Source organism: Heteronotia binoei, chromosome 10, assembly GCF_032191835.1.
Source record: "Heteronotia binoei isolate CCM8104 ecotype False Entrance Well chromosome 10, APGP_CSIRO_Hbin_v1, whole genome shotgun sequence".
Classification (NCBI taxonomy): domain Eukaryota; kingdom Metazoa; phylum Chordata; class Lepidosauria; order Squamata; family Gekkonidae; genus Heteronotia; species Heteronotia binoei.
In genome coordinates, this window is record NC_083232.1 from 33,322,947 (window position 1) to 33,346,149 (window position 23,203).

Consider the following 23,203-nt stretch of genomic DNA (forward strand, 5'->3'; position numbering starts at 1 on the left):
CAAGAGAATTTGTTCAGGCTCCTTCGTATCCCAGATTGGTGATCACTTCCCCTACAGCTACCTTACTGGAAGAAGTCCAAAAGTTGCTCAGCAAACAAGCAATAGAACCTGTTCCCGAACATCTCAAAGGCCAGGGGTTCTACTCCAGGTACTTCACGGTTCCCAAGTGGGACAGTGGGTTTCGTCCAATCATGGATGAGAGGCCTGAACGAATTCATCGCTTATCAAAAGTTCAGGATGTTGACTTTACAAAGTATCCTGCCGCTCATCAACAAAGGAGATTGGATGGCTACTCTGGACCTGAAGGATGTCTACTTCCACATCAGCATCCTCCCCAGTCACAGGAGGTTTCTTCGTTTTGCCATTGGGCAGCACCATTTTCAATATCAGGTGCTCCCTTTTGGGCTGTCTACGGCCCCCAGAGTCTTCACAAAGACCATGTTTGTTGTGGTAGCATACCTTTGGCTCCAGGGTATTATGCTTTTTCCTTACATAGACGATTGGCTGGTAGTGGCTGCGTCCGATGCTTCACTCATAGTGCATCTTCAGGTAGTTCTCAGCCTCTTGAGTGCACTAGGACTTCTAGTGAACGAGAAGAAATCTCACCTGGTCCTGGCATAAAGAGTCCAATTTATCGGATCGATTTTGGACACCGTTCAGCATCTGGCATTCCTTCCAGATTTCCGGGCATTGGACATCATCTCCCTGGTCCAGCTCATTCAGCGGGTAAAATGCACTTCTGTTCATCAGATTCAGTGTCTCCTAGGCCTCATGGCGGCTACTACCAATGTTCTGCGCTTTGTGAGACTGCGGATGCAGATTCTCCAGCTTTGGTTCATCAGGAACTTGAATCCGGTGAGAGATCTCCCGTCCAAGATTCTGCAGGTTCCATTGTCGGTGATTCAATCTCTGGATTGGTGGAAGATGAGGTCCAACCTTTGTGGAGGAGCTCCGTTCCATCTCTCTCTCCCTTCGTTCACGGTGACAATGGATGCGTCCCTGTGGGGGTGGGGAGCACAGCTTGGAGACCTACGTGTAGGCGGTCTATGGCCCCCGTCGATGGTTCACCATCACATCAACTTTTTGGAGCTCATGGCAGTTGATCTCGCCTTAAGGTCATTTCTACCATTGATCAGCGATTGAATTGTAGCTGTGATGTTGGACAACATGATAGCTGTCAGTTATATAAACCACCAAGGGGGGACTGTGTCCAGAAAGCTGTGTGCGTTGGCAATGCAGCTTTGGGAGACATGCATAGCTTCACGAACTTTCATAGTAGCTACCCACTTGCCTGGGGAGCTGAATGTTCAGGCGGACTCCCTGACTCCACCACGAATGGGATCTGAACTGGATCTACCTCGAACCTTTATTCCGGGATTGGGGTCATCCCAGAATAGATGTATTTGCCACAGCGAGCAATCAGAAGTGCGAACAGTTCTGCTCCGGGGGAGGGACGGAACCGAGATCCCTAGGAGACGGTCTTCTCCTTCCGTGGACGGACAAGTTCCTTTACCTGTTTCTACTCTTCTCACCAGAGTGCTCCACAAACGGGCTCAGGAGCGTCCGGAGTGTATCCTAATTGCTCCTTGGTGGCCTCGACAGTTTCCTGTTCTCCTAGCCATGGCAGGGGGGGGTGTCACCACAAGTTCCCGTCAGAACCGGACCTCCTGTTGACTCAAGGCGGGTGCCTGTTTCACCACAACATCCCTCACCTCAAATTGACAGCTTGGAGGGTCAACTTCTAGAATTCTCTGACAGTGTACAACATGTCATGTTGAACAGTAGGAAACTGTCCACTCGCAGATCCTATGCGGGAAAGTGGTCTAAATTCCTGTCTTTTCTACAGAACAAAGGCATAAGTGATCGTTCTGCTAGTCTTGAGTTGGTGTTTGAGTTTTTGCTTTCTCTTGTCGATGCTGGACTTAATCATTCTTTGTTTAGAGAGTTTATTTGGCTGCCATCTCGGCTTATCACAACCCTGTGGATGGCACCTCGGTTTTTATCCACCAGCATACAAAATGTTCCCTGAAAGGTCTTTTACGGCTCCACCCCCGGTCTAAGGTTCCTCCTCCTGCTTGGGATCTGACGCTCGTGCTGGACTGACTCTCTGAATGGCTCTTCGAACCTTTGGCTACCTGCCCATTGCATCTTCTAGCTTGGAAGACTGCCTTTTTAGTAGCCATCACTACAGCCAGGAGGGCAGGTGAGCTTGTGGCTCTGCGATGTGATGCTCCGTACGTTTCTTTTCAGGATGATGGGGTTTCCTTGTCCCCGGACATTTCATTTCTCCCTAAAGTGGTGTCTAGTTTCCACCTTAACTTGGAAGGTTTTTTTGCCCGCATTTTATCCTTCTCCATCTTTGCTGGAAGAGAGGCGTTTACACACTTTGGACGTTAAGAGGGCGTTGTTGGTTTTTCTGCATTGCACCAAGCCCTTCAGGAAGGATCCCAATCTATTCGTCTCCTATACAGCACCTAGGTTGGGTCTCAAGATCTCCTCACAGAGACTTTCAAAGTGGATCACGGAAGCCATTAAACTGTGTTACTTGCTGGCAAAGTGTCCCTTGCCGGGACCACTCCGTGTGCATTCCACTAGGGCTATGGCTACGTCTACAGCTTTTTTGATGGGCGCTTCTCTAATGGACGTCTGTTCGGCTGCAACCTGGGCATCTCCTTATGTCTTCATGCGACATTATGCCCTGGATGTCCAGAAGCGTCGCAGAGCACAGCTGGGTTCCCTGGTCCTTCAAGCTGCTACTTCTGCATAACCGCCAGTTCCCGCCTCCAGGTAAGCCTAGCTTGCTAATCTCCCAGGAGTGTGAAGCACAGAGACCATGAAGAAGATATACAGGTTTCCTACCTGTAACTGATGATCTTCGAATGGTCATCTGTGCATTCACACTACCCGCCCTCCTTTCCCTCTGCTGCCGGTCATGATACTCTTGATAGGTGGCGGGAAGGAACTGGCGGGATATTCATGCCCACCGGGTGGGCATGCACATTGGGGCTGTTGCGCATGTCTACTGGGGTCGGGCGGCGAAAAATCCCGGACCTTGGAATTACCGATCAGGGATCGGCACTGGCGCTTCATCCCAGGAATGTGAATGCACAGATAATCACTCGAAGATCATCAGTTACAGGTAGGAAACCTGTTTTTTACTTGCCTCTGAATGTGGCATATCCCAGTCATTATGCTGAGTCTAAATTAAGTGTCCATTTAAGCAAGAAACAGCAGTCAATAGCTTGATACTTAGTTCTGGTTTTTTAATAACTGTCACAGCAGTAAGTGACATAGGTTACATTCAGACTGTAGCATGTTTTCAAAATCCATTTGCCCAGTGATTCTACTGAACAGGCTTGAACTAATAACTTTTTATTTATTTACCTCATCTATGTGATGTCTTTCTCTCCACTGGGAACCCAAAGCAGCTTTCATGAGGGCTTGACAAATCTTAGGTGCTATGTTGCCATGTCTCTTAGAAACTTCATTGTGGTGCCTCTGGGTTTTTTTTTTGTGGTAGCAATAATTAGAAAATATGGTCATACATAACAGTGAATGCTGAAACATGAACCTGGCTTTGAAATTTTGGGGTTGGGTTCTAGAGCCAAAATTTTTTTTTGTCAATGCTTGGCATACATTGTTCTCCTCTTCATTTTATTTTGACAACAACAACCCTGTCAGGTAGGTTAGAGTGAGAGTGTGGCTGGCCCAAGGCCATTCAGCAAGCTTTCATGGCAGACTGGTGATTGAACTTAAGTCTCCCAGATCCTGGGCCAACACTCTATCCACTGTTTGGGATCCCAGTATAAAGGGCAGCATATGATATAGTAAGTTAAATTCTCAGTTGTCCTACAGTTGCATTCACATGGCTTCTGAGATTTGCATCTGCCATCTCATATATGTTGATGATGATCTGAGGAAGTGTAACTGATGTCTTTCCTCAGTGAGCACTGTGTGAAAGGTAACATTAAGAATGTTCTGTATTTTTGAATATATTATCGCTGAAATGATTCAGTGGCATTAGTTATATTTTGATATGAATGGCCTTCTAAATATGCTTGCAGTTGTTATGTTGTTCTGGAAGCTTTGCCTGAATCCTATAAGTAGGCCCCAGTCTGTGTAAAACTTGTCAGTGGTTAAAAATATACTTAAATGGTAAATTATTTTGAACCCTTACTGCTAGGAAGCAGATTGAGAGATCAGTATGTACCACTGCTGCTTCTGTGTACTATCCTAGCACTACAGGCAGAGCTAAATAAATATTAAATGACTATGGTAGTTGTAAAGATGGTTCAAAACTATATGTGAATAGTGAACAGAGCACAGATAGCTGCAGTCTGTTTAGAATAACTGCTTCCTTTTTTGATTGTCTAGTTATATCTGTTAATTGATTCATTATTGACCATTAATTATAACTCTGTAAAAACTAACATCATCATCATTGGTACCTGCAAATCTGGTCAATTTGCTGCTGCCTAAGTACATCTTGGCCAGTTTGAGGTGAATTGTGAAAAGCTTGGCCACAAATGCTTTGAAGAGGTTCTGTGTTCCAGTACAAAGATATTGGATTATTATGTTTTTCTTTTGCAGGATGAAGAGAATGAAAATAACAGTGGTATGTTCTCCACAGTTCTTGTATTTTTTAGAATAATAATTAAAAAACCATAATTTCTGTCATCTAGTCCACAAAACAGTCAATTTTCCATATAGAGGAACTAAATATTAGAATTTTATTCTTTTAATGTATATTTGATATGAAATGTATAGATCTTAATTGTAGGTTTGTTGATCTGTACATCTGCAGAGAGATAGATCTGGATGAAAGGCAGAAGACCAATACATGTATATTTTATATTTCACTATAAAATATTATTGTCTAAGAACAAAGTATTCAACTTTCTATTTCATGCATAGTTCTTTGAAATATTTTAGGTATGTTCTGTCATAGCCACTGAAAATTCTGTGTAAACTATTTATATTTTCAAATATGAATGCATTTGGAGCAAATAATGTACCCTTGGTTTTAAAATATGAGCAATATCCTGTTTGCAGGCACAGATATTTCATTTTTCATATCAAGATACAGCAGGAAGAAACCAAATAGGGTTTTTGTGTTGTTACACATTGTAATACATAGTGTAACAGCAGATATGGAAACAAATTATAATGTAGGCTCTCTCCAGATACATAATCCATAGACCTAAGGGTGGAGCCTGCTGTACTGGATCCACTAGACAGGATATCAGAGTTGATTGATAGGTCTTTGGGAGCCACAAATAATCTTCAGTTGGTTGAATTGCTAAGGAGAAAGGTGAGACTAGAAGTCTCTTGTGCTTGCTTTGTGAAGGATTGAGTCTTCGTCTGTCTCTGCTCCCCTTCCTGGCAGCTAATGCCAGTGTGACTGGGCAGAGAAATCCCCCTTCCTCTCATAGGAGCTAGAGCTCTAGAAAATGTTGTGGACAACTGGACTCTTCCCTATTGCCCAGAGGGCATTTTTCTACAGGCCTGGACACTACATCTTAAGAACTACTACAAATGGTGAGGAGAGAACTAGGTTTTGCCTAATGTTCCAATCTTTGTCTCTTATATTAGCAAACTGTAGAAATGATGGATATTCTGTGATATATCCAAGCTAACGAATACCCATGCAAGTTCTATCCTATTTCCTAAAGGCTAATTGAATTAATTGCAAACAGCCAGTTTGCCAGGAGCCAGTTTGGCAACAGGATATGTTTAACATGTCTTCTGGTATAATAGAAAAAAGTACACTGCTGATGTAGCTAAAAGCCCCCACCCCCCAATATCCCTTTGTGAGATGTGCATTACTTTCAAATGTGGATGTTACAGTCACTTCATCTAGCTGTCCTTCTGATTTAGGAAGTAAAGAAAGCATGTCTCCTATTTAATTTGGAGATCTCAAAAGGGACTGCAGTTCTCCCTGGGGCCACATTCTGCTCTTCTTCAGTTTATGCTTTGGATCCCAGGATGCTTTTCCCCCATGGATTAAATTAAAGCAGTCCTTACACTTCTGCAATATTGGAGTCAGACTAGGGTGGTATAGGAAAATGGGAACTGGGGTAGAGGCTAGTGTGTGGAGGGCAAAGTCTTTGCTGGATGCATGTTGTCCTCGCCTAGCACAAATAATATTAGAAAGGCAGATTCAGGTGGGTAGCCATATAAGCTTTCGTGTGCCCACAAAGATATCTGAAGAAGTGTGTGTGCACGCAAAAGCTTATACCTTAAATAAACTGTTGGTCTTAAAGGTGCCACTGTACACAAACTTCGTTCTATTAGAAAGGTAGTTCTGTACAAGCCGATAAGGTATGGCACCATATGAACAAGTCCAGTTACCATATATTGCCTTCCGTGTGCACTAAGAGTCGATACATGGCTTCTGTTTTAGCTATAATGTTTTCTTCAAACAACCAAGCATTTGCATCTCTCCATATGCAAGCCTCTCAAGAGCACCTAGTGTTAAGTGTGATGGAGACAATAATAGTGTAATGATAGCTTTCCCCTGTATGTGTATGAAAGGTTGAGAAAAGTTAATGTTTGTATGCTAGTTGGATTGTAAAGTGTAGTAAAGGCCAAGGAAGTACTAGCAGGTGAAAGTGAAGGAAACCTGTGTGCTCAAAGGATTAAAGAAGCTTTCAGTAGGAAAAGAATGGAGCAAATACACGATGGGATGAGTCACAATTTGAGCATCAGTGGAATTATCGTGAGAATGAGAAAGCAGAGTGAAGGAGTAGGAGGGGTGCAAAGAGGGGAGAGCTGGTTTGGTGTAGTGGTTAAGTGTGCGGACTCTTATCTGGGAGAACCGGGTTTGATTCCCCACTCCTCCACTTGCATCTACTAGCATGGCCTTGGGTCAGCCATAGCTCTGGCAGAGGTTGTCCTTGAAAGGACAGCTGCTGTGAGAGCCCTCTCCAGCCCCACCCACCTCACAGGGTGACTGTTGTGGGGGAGGAAGGTAAAGGAGATTGTGAGCCGCTCTGAGACTCTTCGGAGTGGAGGGCGGGATATAAATCCAATATCATCTTCTTCTTCTTCTTCTTCTTCTTCTTCTTCTTCTTCTTCTTCTTCTTCTTCTTCTTCTTCTTCTTCTTCTTCTTCTTCTTCTTCTTCTTCTTCTTCTTCTTCTTCTTCTTCTTCTTCTTCTTCTTCTTCTTCTTCTTCTTCTTCGAGGGGACATGAAACTCTACCTGCACAAGATGCTTATTTGATGTTTACCCACTTCACTTCCATCAGATTTCATGCAAAGAAATCTGATGATCTGGGATAGGGATGGAATGGTCATTACTTTCATTTCACCAGGACTTGATCCAGAGAAGAAACACACTGAGGAGAAAACTGTGCACTTTACTTGCTTTTTCTGCTGTAGCAGTTCCCTCTTCCAAAGTCCAAAGTACAGTCAACAACAACATACACTCTTAAGCGTGAAGATCACACTCGCACTAAATTAATTAAAAATAAACACTCTTTTTTTTGTTTGTTTCCAATTTTGCAATCAGTGGACACTTTGGGAAACCTTTTAAGGTGAAAAACGGGCCATAATTTGAAAAGTGGAAAAGAATTTTGCTGCAGGCACTGTAGGGAGTCTATAATGGTATGCTAATGAGGGAGTAGCTAGCTGGGTGTGCATGACCAAAGTTTTTATTTGTGTAGTTTTTGAATGACCTAAGAAGACAAGTAGCTCTTGAGGCAAGCTACAAGAAATTGTTCATGTTTTTTGAAAAGGCTTTTGAAACAAAAAGGTATTTCGTTAAAAGTTAATATGCATAAATTGCAGTGATTAGGACCATATCACATGACCATATCAAGCTGTCTCATACTAGCTCTGTTTGCAAGGTACAGTGAATGCACATATAGCCTTGTTCAGTGTACACTAGATGTTTTAATACAAAGGTTTAATAATTCCCATGTTATGTTCAATGTATGCAACTTCCAAATGTGTGAGTTAAACCCTGACATTTATCCAGGTACTGGTCCCAAGTTACGTTGGTAAAGTGAGTATGTGTTGTCTCGCATACATATACATGTACATGTAGGTTGGGTGTGCATGCACTGTAACATGAACAGGGCTCCTGAATCATATCCTTGGTGTGTTGTGGTCAGTATTGCCTACTCAGATTGGTAGGGTTTTTGGTAGAGGTCTTTTACATCACATCATACCTTGGTCCTTTTAACAGGAGGTGCTAAGTTAACCCCTGACATTTATCCAGGTACTGGTCCCAAGAACAGGGATCTTCTGTCTGCCATGAAGATTCTGTACCACTGAGCCACAGCCCCTTCCATATCTTTTTCTTATCTGCAAATTTCTGCTGTGATACTGTTTAAAGTATATGCAAAGGAGCCATCTAGTGGCAAACTCTTAACACAAATTGGAACTGAAAAATAAGATCATTTAATAAAGGTAGTGTACTACAAACCAGGGATATAACCTCAAAAATGACAGAATGATCTTGGTCCGTATCCAAGGCAAACCATTCAATATCACAGTAATCCAAGTCTATGCCCCTACCACTGATGCAGAAGAGGCTGAAGTGGACCAGTTCTATGAAGATGTACAACACCTTCTAGAATTAACACCAAAAAAAGATGTCCTCCTCATCATAGGGGACTGGAATGCCAAAGTAGGAAGTCAAAAGGTAACTGGAACAACTGACAAGTTTGGCCTTGGAGAACAAAATGAAGCCGGGCAAAAGCTAATAGAGTTTTGTCAAGAGAACAAGCTGGTCATAGCGAACACACTCTTCCAACAACCTAAAAGGTGACTCTACATGTGGACATCACCTGATGGGCAACACAGAAATCAGATTGATTATATACTCTGCAGTCAAAGATGGAGAAGCTCCTTACAGTCAGCAAAAACAAGACCTGGAGCTGACTGCGGCTCAAATCATGAGTTACTTATCGCAAAATTCAGACTTAAACTGAAGAAAACTGGGGAAGCCATTAGGCCATTCAAGTTTGACCTTGATCACATCCCTTATGAATATACAGTGGAGGTGAAGAATAAGAAACTAGAGTTGATAGACGGAGTGCCTGAAGAACTATGGACAGAGGTTTGTGACATTATACAGAAGGCAGCAATCAGCACCATCACAAAGAAAAAGAAATGCAAGAAAGCAAAGTGGCTGTCTGATGAGGCTTTACAAATAGCTGAGGAAAGAAGGGAAGCAAAAGGCAAAGGTGAAAAGGAAAGATTCACCCAACTGAATGCAGATTTCCAGAGAACAGCAAGGAGAGATAAGGAGACTTTCCTGAAGGAACAATGCAAAGCAATAGAGGAAAATAATAGAATGGGAAAGACAAGAGATCTCTTCAAGAAAATTGGAGAAATCAAGGGAACGTTTTGTGCAAAGATGGCCATGATAAAGAACAAAAATGGTAGGGACCTAACAGAAGAAGAAGAGATCTGGAAGAGGTGGCAAGAATACACAGAAGAATTATACAAGAAGAATCTCAATGTCCCAGACAATCATGACAGTGAAATTGATTATCTTGAGCGAGACATCCTGGAGTGTGAAGACAAATGGGCTTTAGAAAGCATTATTAACAACAAAGCGAGCGGAGATGATGATATCCCAGTTGAGCTATTCAAAGTCTTAAAAGATGATGATGTTAAAGTGATGCACACAGTATGTCAACAAATTTGGAAAGCACAACAGTGGCCGCAGGATTGGAAAAGATCAGTTTATATTCCAATCCCAAAGAAGAGTAATACCAAGGAATGTTCAAACTATCGCACCATTGCACTCATTTCACATGCCAGCAAGGTCATGTTAAAGATCCTACAAGCTAGGCTTCAGCAGTATGTAGATCTGGAACTACCAGAAGTTCAAGCTGGATTTCGGAGAAACTAGAGATCAAATTGCCAACATTCGATGGATTATGGAGAAAGCACGGGAGTATTAGAAAAACGTCTATTTCTGCTTCATTGACTATGCTAAAGCCTTTGATTGTGTGGATCACAACAAACCTGGGCAAGTCCTTAAAGAGATGGGAGTATCAGACTATCTCACATGTCTGAGAAACCTGTATAAAGGTCAAGAAGCAACTGTCAGAACGGGATATGGAACAACTGATTGGTTTAGAATAGGAAAAGGAGTTCAACAAGGATGTATATTGTCACCCTGCTTATTTAATTTATATGCAGAGTACTTCATGCGGAATGCTGGCCTGGATGAAGCACAAGCCAGAATTAAGATTGGCAGGAAAAACATCAACAACCTCAGATATGCAGACAGCCCTATTTTGATGGCAGAAAGTGAGGAGGACCTAAAGAACCTCTTGTTGAGGGTGAAAGAGGAGAGTACAAAAGTAGGCTTGAAACTCACCATCAAAAAAACTAAGATCATGGCATCCGGCCCCATCACACCTTGGCAAATAGAAGGGGAAGACATGGAAATAGTGACAGACTTCATATTTCTGGGATTTCTGCAGATGGTGACTGTAGCTATGAAATTAAAAGACATTTGCTTCTTGGGAGGACAGCTATGGCGAACCTGGGCAGTATAATAAAAAGCAGAGACATCACCCTGCCAACAAAAGTCCGTATAGTCAAAGCAATGGTATTCCCAGTAGTAATTGGCAATTTATTGTGGAGCTTCTCACAAAGGGATCTGATAGACCAGACCAGATTTATGAAACTGAAGATGTTCTCTTACCTCCCAAGTCTTTGCGCTGCTCAGGATGGAAGAACATCTTCAAGCAATGGCAAGGAAATCCCCTTTGATGGAATGACAACTTCCTCCCAAAAGACTTCCTTCCTTAAACCATGCTTGGAGAAGCCAGAATAGTTTATTAAAAAAAAAGCCAAAAAACTTAATCCTGCAAATATTCCCATATCAGTAAGAGAAAAGTACAGTTCAGATGGAAACTCAGCATCACTGAACAGGTACTGGTAAGATACTGGCAATCAGTGCAGTAAGAAAACCATTTTTGAAAGTCTGGTGCTGAGCAGTGGGAGAAGCATATACATTGGTCAAGCATATCTGAAAGTGTTCTGGAGTAATCCTGATTTCAGAGATTCTCTACCCACCCACCCCAAGTGCTGACTCTTGCCTTGTATCATTGGAGGTCTCTGGGAGGAGCAAGCAGTTGTTGGGTTGAAAACTTGACAAAAGGCCCCTGAGTTCCTTGTGAATCATCCAGAGCTGAGATTTTGTTTTGTGGCTTTCCCATTGCTTCCTAAATTACTTGCTGAAGACAGCTGGTATAGAACTTCTGATGGAGGAGAGGTATACTGTTGTTTTAGGATGTCCTCCTGATCCTAACTGGAAACATTGACATATGCACTGGAAAACTTCAATGTGATTTCATCCTCTGAGTTTTTCTACCTGCTCAGCCCTGCTCCCTGGCTGTTCACATTTGAAAAGCAGCTGCTATGTGCTCCTTTGCGAATTACCCCAAACTTAAGAATCCTGTCCTCCAGAGGTTTATGAAGCAATGTAAGGAGGCACAGTCTATGTGAGTAGTAGAATTTTCCTGATTTGAAGTATGTGTCTGTAAGAGTTGGATCCTATGGTTTTTCTTTGTAGTCTCTGTTCATAACACATATGGGATCTCAAGTGTGCATTTGCAGAACCTCGGAACCTATAAAAGCTCATTTTGTGTTGTTGTGTTGTGATTTTAGCTTATCGATTAAAAAAAATACTTTGGTTTCTACTTTGCAGGAAAAAAAGCAGATAAGAATATTTCAAATAAATATTTTCCCCTAGACCACTGTCTCACGATAAGTGATGTAATATATATTTGCCCTGTGGCTAATGGTCACAATGGAAAATAAAGAAGCTCCACAGCTCTAGTGCACACTTTGCAGGCCAATCCCAACTGGTTATCACCTCATTAGAGAAAGCCAGTGTGGTGTAGTGGTTAAGAGTTGCAGATTCTTATCTAGAGAACCAGGTTTGATTCCATACTCTTCCACATGAAGCCAGACCTTGGGTCATTCACAGTGCTCTTAGAGCGCTGGGGGGGAGGGGGGGTGGGCTCCCTCTTGGGTATCCTGCCCCCCCAGGGAAAGTGTATGCGCAATACATAGCCTCTCCTTTCCCGGTGTAGTGAATGTCGCGTGGTCACTGTCCGGCTACGCCTGGCAGATGGTCACTGCAATGGCCTCTCCTGCATTACTGCATCCGTGGCAACACCTTTCCGCTGGTCCCCCCCGTTTCTCACAGAGTTTGCCCATCATGGTGCGACCGAATGTCCGGCGGTATAACCGGATGGGCAGGCTGGGCTCACCAACCTCGCCAGCCAAGAGAAGGAAAACTCTAACATCAAACCCGGGCAGATAGAGCTCGTTAATGTAACACCTACCACCTGGAGGACTCGCTGCCGGCGTCCCGGCTTACTAGGCCATGGCAGATGACCCCAAGGTGAAAGGGTGGAGCCAGTACCGTGCACACTGTGCTTCACCTAAAAATTCCTCTGCGCAGGCCTGAAGGGCATATCCACATCCACAACCCACAACACACCAAGTCCTGCAGCGATGGGCAAGGGGCGAAACGGCAGGTGGAAGATGCCACTGGAAGCCGCAGTCCCGATCCTGCATGTAGGCGGTTCAGGGTATTGGTCGCCTGATGCTGGCCCGGAGACGAAAGCATTTTTCGGCAGCACCCTGAACGACCAAGCAGCCTTATCTAGGGACAGCACTGCTTGCTCCGCACGGAGAGGGGCCTAGAAAAGGTGGCCTAAACAAAGCTCGTCTCCCCCCCCCCCAAGTTGGCTAGACGCAGTCAACGAGCATCCTTACTTCCGGTCAAAAAATAACAACAAAGAAAAGGCATGCACCTGCCTCACAAAGTGTGCAAAGACTAAAGCTTGCATGTTGGAACATTAGAACCATGCTTGACACAGTAGACAGTGGTCGCCCTGAACGACGCTCTGTTCTAGTTGCCCACGAACTTCTCAGGTTGAATATTGACATAGCAGCTCTCAGTGAGATCCGTTTTCCTGAGGAAGGTAGTCTTCAAGAACATGGTGCTGGCTATACCCTCTTCTGGTCGGGTAAGTCAAAGGCTGAGAGCCGCCTTTCTGGCATTGGCTTCATGGTCAGGAACTCCATTGCCTCCAAACTCGAAAACCTGCCAACAGGTCACTCAGATGGCATCATGTCCATGCGCCTCCCACTTCAAAACAAGCAGCATGCAACACTCTTCAGTGTGTATGCCCAACCCTTCAAGCAGATCCTGCAGAAAAGAACAAGTTCTATGCTGATCTACGCAACCTCGTACGGAAGACCCCTACAGAGGACAAGGTGATCATCCTTGGCGACTTCAATGCCAGAGTAGGTAAAGACTCGGAAGCCTTGAAAGGAGTACTTGGCAAACACGGCATTGGCAACTGCAATGATAACGGGCGCCTCCTGCTAGAATTCTGCATGGAGCACCAGCTCACCATCACCAACACTATCTTTCAGCAGAAGAACAGCCTGAAGACAACCTGGATGCACCCACGGTCCAAGCACTGGCACCTTATCGACTACATTCTGGTGCGCCAGAGAGACCTTCGAGATGTCTTACACACCCGAGTAATGCCCAGTGCGGAATATCAAACGGATCATCGTCTTGTATGCTGCACTCTCCGTCTTCACTTTAAACCCACACCCAGGAGAGGAGGTATCCCTCGGAGGAAGCTTCAGGTTGGCAGCCTTCAGTCAGCCGAAGTTAAAGCTGCCTTCCAGGCAAAACTCCAGTCAAGAATTGAGGACCCCAGTTGCCCCACAGACCCTTCTCCAGAAGCACTCTGGGAACACCTAAAAACTACCATCCTGTTGATCTCTGAAGAAGTCCTCGGGTTCTCCACAAGGAAGAACAAGGACTGGTTTGACGAGAACAATCAAGAGATCCAAGAACTACTAGCGAAAAAGAGATCTGCCTACCAAGCACATCTTTCTCAGCCCTCCTGTCCCGGGAAAAAAGCAATCTTTCGTGCTGCATGTAGCAACCTCCAGCACAAGCTTCGAGACATTCAGAACGAGTGGTGGACCAAGCTTGCAGAGAGAACCCAGCTGTGTGCAGACACTGGTGATTTAAGAGGGTTCTACAAAGCCCATCATATCAGGCTCAGAGTCCCTTGCGTAGTGCAGACAGCCAAGTGCTCCTCACAGACAAGGTGTCCATACTGAACCGGTGGTCGGAGTATTTTCAGGTTCTCTTCAATGCCAACCGCGTAGTTCAAGATTCAGCAATCCACCTCACCCCGCTTCAACCAGTGAAAACAGAGTTGGATGAGATCCCCGCCCTAGAAGAGACTGTTAAAGCCATCAAGCAACTGAAAAGTGACAAGGCAGTGGGAGTTGATGGAATCCCACCAGACATCTGGAAGCATGGGGGCACAGTACTACATAGTACACTTCACAAAGTACTTGTCACCTGCTGGGAACAAGGCAAACTACCACAGGACTTTCGCGATGCAATCATCATCACTCTACACAAGAACAAAGGGGAAAAGTCAGACTGCTCCAACTACCGGGGGATAACCCTGCTCTCCATCGCAGGCAAAATCCTTGCCAGAATACTCCTGAATAGACTGGTGCCCACCATTGCAGAAGAACTCCTCCCAGAGAGCCAGTGCGGCTTCAGAGCTAACAGGAGCACCACCGACATGGTATTGTTCTCAGGCAGCTCCAAGAGAAATGCAGGGAACAGAACAAGGGTCTATATGTGACTTTTGTCGACCTTACCAAAGCTTTCGATACCGTTAGCAGGAAAGGCCTGTGGCAAATCTTGGAACATTTAGGATGTCCCCCAAGGTTCCTCAGCATGATCATCCAGCTACATGAAGACCAGCGAGGCCAAGTCAGACACTGCAACGACCTCTCGGAGCCCTTCCCAATAGGCACAGGTGTAAAGCAAGGCTGCGTTCTCGCGCCAACTCTCTTTATGATCTTCTTTAGCATGATGCTTCAAAGAGCCGCAGTAGATCTAGATGATGACGATGGTGTCTACATCCGCTATCGCACCGATGGCAGCCTGTTCAACCTGAGGCGACTAAAGGCTCACTCCAAGACAATGGAAAAACTTATCCGAGAGCTACTGTTTGCTGATGATGCTGCACTCATCTCCCACTCGGTATCAGCTGCAGCATATGACGTCCTGCTTTGCAGAGGCTGCCAAGCTATTCGGCCTAGAAGTTAGTCTGAAGAAGACAGAAGTTCTCCACCAGCCTGCACCCCAGGAAGATTATCACCTTCCCTGCATCACTGTGGGTGAATCAGTTCTGAAGACAGTCCAGCAGTTCAACTACCTGGGGTGCATCATCTCCTCAGATGCCAAGATTGACAAGGAGATTGACAACAGGCTGGCAAAGGCAAACCGTGCATTTGGCCGACTGCACAAAAGAGTGTGGAGCAACAAGCATCTGAAAAAAGGCACAAAGATCAATGTTTAGAAAGCGATTGTGATGACAACCCTCATCTACGGCTCCGAATCGTGGGTTTCATACCATCATCACCTGTGACTCCTTGAGCGCTTTCATCAGCACTGCCTTTGCACCATCCTCAACATCCACTGGAGTGACTTTGTGACCAACACTGAAGTCCTCAAGAGGGCGGAGGTTACAAGCATCGAGGCACTGCTGTTGAAGACGCAGCTGCGCTGGGCAGGGCATATTTCTAGGATGGAAAACCACCGCCTTCCCAAGATTGCTCTGTATGGCGAACTTTCCACCGGCCATCGAAATAGAGGGGCACCAAAGAAGAGGTACAAGGACCCCTTGAAGAAATCCCTTGGCACCTGTCGCATCAACCATCACCAGTGGTGTGACCTAGCCTCAGATCGCAAAGCATGGAGGCACACCATCCACCAGGCTGTCTCTTCCTTTGAGAACGCACGCGTAGCTGGTCTTGAGGACAAAAGGAGATTGAGGAAGAATCGCACTGCTACAGCACCAACCCCAAATCAGACTTTTCCCTGCGGCCACTGTGGCCGGATCTGCTTGTCCCACATTGGTCTTGTCAGCCACCAGCGAGCCTGCAGCAGACGTGGACTACTGCACCCTTCTTAAATCTTCGTTCGCGAAGTCAAGCCGAGAGAGAGAGAGAGCGCTTTAGCCCAAAAAAACAAGTCTAGCTCACCATCTTGCGTTGCGTAATGCTAAAAAGACCTAGGCAGTGTCACAATCTTCGAATCTTCTGGCTATACCACACATAACGCCATATGATAATGTTATTACCTCATAAAAGTATTTTGTATTAATAATTTTGTTTGTGTGTGGATCAGGAAGCTCTGAAGTTAACATCAGTTTAGAAAGGCTTTATCTGATGATCTTCATGTCACAGACTTAGTTGTTGTTTTGTTTAAAGAAATTTAATAACATGAAATAGGTTTTTAAAAAAATCATCAGCTTTGATATTTAATTTCCTGCTTGTCTGCAAAGGAACTGTTACTGATTATGGCTCATAGGTTGAGAATTTTTTTTTGTACGTATGTAAGAAGAAAACAGCCACAACTACAATTTAATATGAACTGTGGGAAGGAAACACAGCTAAGGCTTGGATGCTCTTTTTCATATTTTAGTATTTGCAATACTGTACAAATACAACAATCCTTAATTCAAGTTGTGACAGAATAACAGGTGCTTGCCCTGTTAATTGACAAATAAATATATTCATTTTCTTGTAATTTCTTGTCATTTACAAAATGAAATTTTACTCCTGGATTTAAAATATTTAGTTCATAACATTATACACAGTATTTGATCACTGTCAGCTTATTTCAAAATTATTATCCATTTTTGAGTGTGTGGGAAATAGTGGTTAGAGCATCCAAGTAGAATCTGGGAGACCCTGGTCCAAAACTCCATTCTGCCATGGAAGCTTGTTGGGTGACCTTAGGCCAGTCAGGCACACTAAACCTGACCTGCTTCACAGGGTTGTTGTGAGGAGAAAATGGAGGAGGATAGAATCTTGTCAGCTTCTTTAGATCTCCCATTGAACAGAAAGCAGGGTATAAATAAATGTTTCTGTAGAAGTGTTGTTACCTGTATTGTAAAGTGCATCTCCAAAACAGATGCATCGTAAAGGTGAAACATCTCCGTAATACTAAAAAATGAACTGGCCTCTTGATTTTTGAATGTTAAATTTTAGAAAGCAGCTTTATTCATTTGCCTTCTGTAATGATGGTGAACTCTAACAATTTACTGGAATAGCGTTCTATGTGGACCTTAGTATATGGACAGTTTTTATTTCATGTGAATATGATGAACTGTTCTTTTTGCTTTAGTCTTCAAGATGAATTGTTGGGAAGTGGCTTGTGAGATGGGATTGTTCAATCATTGATGCAATTTTGATAAGCTTAGAAAACATATAATTTTCTACATAAGCAGAAGACATTCATTTTTGCCAGCAGCCTAACAGTAGAAGATAATCTTATCCCTGCAAGATATTTTTGGTGCTTATCTTCAGTGGTCTGATACTCCTGTTATTTCCCATTTGCTTTCTGATTTTTGTGTAGTGGTATCCATAGCAACTACCATCTTTTCAGTTTCCTCTTTTTCTGTCTATTGGTGAATGCTGCTGATGCCATGTGAGCTGCTAAGTCTCATCCTCACTGCTGCTCCAGTCAATTTGTTCTTCTTTACAAGCTGCTTTGTAGCTTTTCCATTCACTTGAAAATTAAATTGTTAAATTTTGTGTCTAATTATAGATTCCCCCTTCCCCCAGTCGAGCATTCTGGTGCAAAGTCTGGGCTGGTAACTCTGAAAGTTTGTCTGTGGTCTCTTTTGAAAAGATAAAAGAGGGAAGATTTTACCCATGCCAGGGTTAAGTTTATTTGTATAATAACTCTAACAAGTAGAATGGTAACTAATCTACAAAATATAGCAATGTATTACTGTTTTTCAGTCAGTTCATGAACCAGATCCCCCCATCTTTCCCCCATCATCAACAGCATCATCCTTGCCAGAGGGGATTGAAAAAATAAGCAGAGAGATTGTTGCTCCCATGGAGGAAGACAGTAACTCTTCCAGTTTGGTGAGCCAGTTTGGTGTAGTGGTTAAGTGTGGGGACTCTTATCTGGGAGAACCGGGTTTGATTCCCCACTCCTCCACTTGCACCTGCTGGAATGGCCTTGGGTCAGCCATAGCTCTCGCAGGAGTTGTCCTTGAAAGAGCAACTGCTGTGAGAGCCCTCTCAGCTCCACCCACCTCACAGGGTGTCTGTTTGGGGGAGGAGAAGATATAGGAGATTGTAAGACGCTCTGAGTCTCTGATTCAGAGAGAAGGGTGGGGTATAAATCTGAAGTCGTCGTCTTCTTCCTCCTCCACACTTTTGTAGAGTGAAATCTCACTCTCAGGCCTGCTAAAGATGCAAGAAAACTAGAAGCAGATGATTAATGTAAAAACTTTCAAATAGATAACCAGAATGAACAAATGACTCTGTTTTAATCTGTTAAAAGGGTCTGTACCCATTTTTATTTTAGTCAAAAGCATATTTGGTAAAATACATCAGACTTGATAGCCGAAATCCAATTTGCTCCTTTTTACTTGCCAGCAAAAGCTGCTCTTATGCTTGATTTTTCTCCTGGGTGACATTATGTCCCTCAACACTTTTTTGAATTGATAATGTGTTGTAGTATTCATTTCCCAGGAAAACTATTTAACATCCTAGTTTATATTTTTAACATTTTAGATTTAATTGTGTTATATTTCTGTTGGTCAGAACTTTGCAAACCATAAACTTTTTATTTTGGTGAAATAATGAGTGTATGGTGCTCTTTCCACCATCTCGTTTCTTATTACTAGGGTCACTTCATGCCCACTACAAAACTGGTTAACATTTTATTCCACTGTATAGCCTTAGGTTAAGAAGTCCAACAGGCTTCCTGGCAGGCTGGGCAGTGCCAGCACACAATCCTTTTGTCCAAGTTTTAATTTTCCCTTCACCCATTGAGAAGTAGAGAAATATTCCAGACAGGGAAATCTGAACAATTGCTGTTGGGATTTGAATTGCGTGTTTGCTTTATAAATGACCTGGTGTGAAAGTGGATCTTTGTATTTTTCAATGAAGTTCGTGAAAGAGAAAAGATTCTCTGCCTTTGTTTAATGGGTTTTCTAAAGCAATAGGAATGTAAGCCAGTACAGTCAATTGACTGAGCATGATTGCATGGCGTTTCCTAAAAAGAGGAGGTTATTTTGGGTGATACCACAGGCCTTCTATACAAATACCTGTCAGCTTATTTCAAACAAGATTGATTTCCATATATTTAAACTTCTCCAGATCTAAGTTCAGTTAACTCTTCTAATTACATTGTTGTGCCCTATGCTAGAACTCTCAGGAACCATGTGAACACACATGAAATTGCCTTACACTAAATCGGACAGATCAGTATTGTCTGCTCAGACTGGCAGCGGCTCTCCAGGGTCAGACAGAGTTCTTTCACATCACCTGCCCCCTGATTAACTGGAGATGCCAGGGAGTGAATGTCAGACCTCCTGCATGCCCCATTAATTCATAGAACTAAAGATGGCTTATGTAGAGTTCACAGAAGGTTTCCCATCCAAGCGCAGACCAGTTCCAAGCCTCCTTAACTTTGGCAAGGTTGTTGCATTTGTATTCCATGACAGTTTCCCTCATGTTCATAACAAAATTAACTCTTCTATAAAACTGTGTCTTTTGTTTTCATATTTCTTCTTCTGAGGATGAAGTTATTACTGTTGATGATACAACATAGGTACCTAGAACTGGGAGTTGTGTTAGATAAGCTTAGCCTCCATTCTTTACCCAGGCTTTAGCTGTTATCATTTAATATTATTTACCATATGAATTTGGTCATCGTGTATCTTTAGTTCAGCTGGCAGCCCACCACTTGTTCAAAGGCCAGAAACATTTACTGAAAAGCAAAAGTGGTGGGGTTATTCTATTCAGACATAAGCTGCTGCTGCAAAAGGCCTTGAAAATTAGTTTTTGTGTTTAAATTAATCAAAGGCTCTGTAGATGAATAAATCAGCCATTTGCATCAAAGTAACTAAATGGTATCCATTAAAATGAAGGGGACAATCTTAATTTGAAGGCATTTGCATATTCACTATTGCAGCTGAAAGTGTGAGCTGCTGCATTGAGCTCAAAACTGTGGTGTGTACACTCATAAGAGAGTAGTCTCTTGATCCTGTTCCATTTTGGGACCCTAAAATGATACAGCAAGAAATGCTTCGTCATTCCTTTCTGTCACAGTTTTTTTTGGTGGTTTTATCATTTTTTTCTTTAAAGAAAGGAAAAGTAATAAAAAGGTTGTATGGAATTTGGCATGCATTTTATTGTGCTCTCTATTCTGCCATCCCTTCTACTATTTTCATACACTGTATGAATTCATAAGCTTAGTAAGGTATAATCAAAACATTTAGTATTTCCGTAGCACGTTACAATAGCCTTGTAAAATATGTCAGTAATATATTATGAACATGCTGCAGATAACAAGTCAGAGTCTAAGAGAATGCCTGTAGCTACCTATTGGTTTCACAATAGAGGTTAGATTTGAACCAGTGATTTGCAGCTCACATTCTTAGCCCCATCATTGTATGTGCTGACTCTCTGCTATACTTGCTTGAGGTAAGACTGCATTGTTAAGCAATGGCTTTTGAAATATAATTCTTGTGGAAAGTTTCCTATACTAGCTCCACCTGTCATAATATATAAATTAGTTTCACTGGTAGTATTGCAAATTAATGTTGGGATTGTTTAAGGGATTTCATTGTGGTTGTCTCAAGTTCCCGTGAAGATTCAAGAATTTTAGAAATGCTATTAGGGGTTCACTAAGTATGTTTCTAAAATATTGTCCTATCTTAGTAGAAGTATTAAATAACCATAAAGAATGGGAATAGGCATCGTATTCATGAAAAATAAACTTGTGCTGTAGCAATGTATTTTACATAGACTACTCTAAGCCACAAAGCATTTTATAATCTTTCAATTTAAACAGAACAGGTGCTAATGCTCTGTTTGCTAGAATGAAAAATGATTTGGATCCTAATATTTAATATAAAGATGAATGTGATATAATTAATAATTCAGATCGTTCTTAGATTTCTACACTGTAATGACAATGAATGTGTATCTTTTTTAAAGGAATACCAAGAAGCAGATTGGAGCCTATGGATACCATGTTTATTAAGCAGGTTAAGGAAGGTTTGCCTGCTTTTGAAGCTGGATTATGCACAGGTGCTTTTCTACACTTCTGTATTAACATTATATTTTCGGATTGGATGTACTGATTCAGTGTGATGTCGCAACCATATATAAATTTAGCAGCACATAATGCTACGTGAATGTTTGTTTTCCTGAGTGAAGGGGAAATTGTTAATTTGGTTAGGATTTTAGTTTAGTGGTTTTTCTTGACATGTTCGATTATGAAAGCTTGGATCAGGGGGTCTGCAGCCTTTTACAATAAAAGAGCCACTGTACTTAAAACTTCAGAGCAAGATCTCCACAAGAACCTATAAAAGGAAGCTCTATTTGTATAACTGAAAATGTGCAATTTAACATTACTAGTAACTAACGTTAATATTGTTTAAAGTTCCTGCAGTCCAAACATCTGGGAAAGGAGTTCCTGCAGTCCAAACACAGGTTGTTGCAGGTCCTCTGTTTGGAGGTGGTGCACATGAGGCCTGCACTGGAGCAGCTTGCACAGTTTAGTGCATTGGCATAAATCTGCTCATGGTCCACATTTAGATTATTGAAAACTGTTCATTTCTTTACCTTTTTTTCTGTAAAGCATCTATAAAGAAGCCCAGTAATTTTATAAAAACCTTTGCCTGCAGTTCCCTTCACATACTGAATATTCCAGTATCACACCTACCCCTCTAATAGAATCTAATATAAATATTTGATTTTGTTTTTTAAAGAACCATATTTCCAAAGTTGGGGAGCATTTAAAAAGGGAGGGCAGGAGAAGAAGACCTGCTTCCTCTCAAAGAAAATAAACAAAACACCAAAAAAGCAGTCCTTCCTCAGGTTGGGAAGAGAGCGAGGGGATACCCAGAGAAGAGCTCCCCTCCCTGGGGAAACCCCATCCGCCCCTGAGGCTGGGTGGTTCCTACCGGGGTCAGCAGCAGAGCAGCTGTGCCAGGCAAGCCCCAGCAAGGGAAGAGATCTTCACTTCTGGGAGGCAAGGAGTTGAGGGAGGTGCTCCTCCTGAGCCCAGAGACCAGGGTGCCTGGTGGTGCTTCCCTTCCCAGGCATTTTGGGGGGTGGGGGGCAGCCCACCAGAAGCAGTTGGGCTGTGCTCCAGGTCCACTGAGGCCAGGGCGGGCAGTAGTGTGTCTGCAGTTGGCATCCCAGGTGAGCAATGGAGTCAAGTTGCTCCTAGGCGATGTGCCCAGGCAGTGGTGACAGCAGGAGCAGCCCCAAGCGCTGTTGCAGGAACTGGTCTGTTGGCCATTGCAGGGGTTTAGCAGGCAGCAGCAACATGTGGAGTGCCTGGCTGCTGCCACCTGCCTCCTAGTGTCAGGAGCAGCTGCTAGCCTCCCCTTGTGATTTAAAGGGGCCTGCCGATCAGCTGGTTGGCAGGCCATTTAAATGGAACGGGGAAGGCAGTGGCTGCTTCTGCACACCCCTCCCCACGATTTGAATTGCTGGGGAGGGAGGAGGCCACAACAGCCAGAGTGGAGAGAAGGCTGCAAGTTGGGAAGGGGCCGAATTGGGGCCCTCGCCAGTCAGGGCAGGGCCCCCACAGCACCCCGCTCCCCCCATAGCTACAGACCTGGATCTATACAGAACTATGGCTTGCAGATCCCTGGTTTGGATAGTAAGATTTTTATAGTTATGAGTTCTCAAACTTTGGCACATAGATGTGATTAATTCTCATGCACTTAAAATAAACTAGGGAAACTATTCCTGCTTAGGGGAATCTCAGATGCAGTGGATCTCCATGCAATGATGTCAGTGGGTTCACTTTGAAAAGTACAGTAGAAGCGGAGAAGTCAATGAGAATGATGCCATCTTCTTGTTTCCTGTTTATTTGTAATATTTGCATTTCCTTCTTAGGTGACCGAATAATAAAAGTAAATGGAGAAAGTGTTATAGGGAAGACATATTCCCAAATAATTGCTTTAATTCAGAACAGGTAAGATACTTACAAGTTCTACAGTTTTAAATACTATATGGTTCATGATTTATATTTTGTATACATTGTATGCCCAATGTAAAGTGCATTACAGTAATCTAAACGATGTTCTCCAGGGCTGCAGTCAAATGATGGGCTGA

General features: G+C 43.2%; 1 protein-coding gene across 2 annotated transcripts in view; it reads left to right on the plus strand.

Moving 5' to 3' along the window:
• Positions 1–23,203, plus strand: part of ARHGAP21 (Rho GTPase activating protein 21) — a 176,375-nt gene that overhangs the window by 88,899 nt on the left and 64,273 nt on the right. Inside the window, exons 3-5 of one of the 2 annotated variants that reach the window (XM_060248353.1) lie at positions 4,591–4,615; positions 21,068–21,160; positions 22,985–23,063. In XM_060248353.1, the coding sequence (XP_060104336.1) occupies positions 4,591–4,615; positions 21,068–21,160; positions 22,985–23,063 (197 nt within the window). Of the gene's footprint in view, positions 1–4,590; positions 4,616–21,067; positions 21,161–22,984; positions 23,064–23,203 lie in introns of those variants that run through there. The other variant, XM_060248351.1, reaches the window with a different exon arrangement.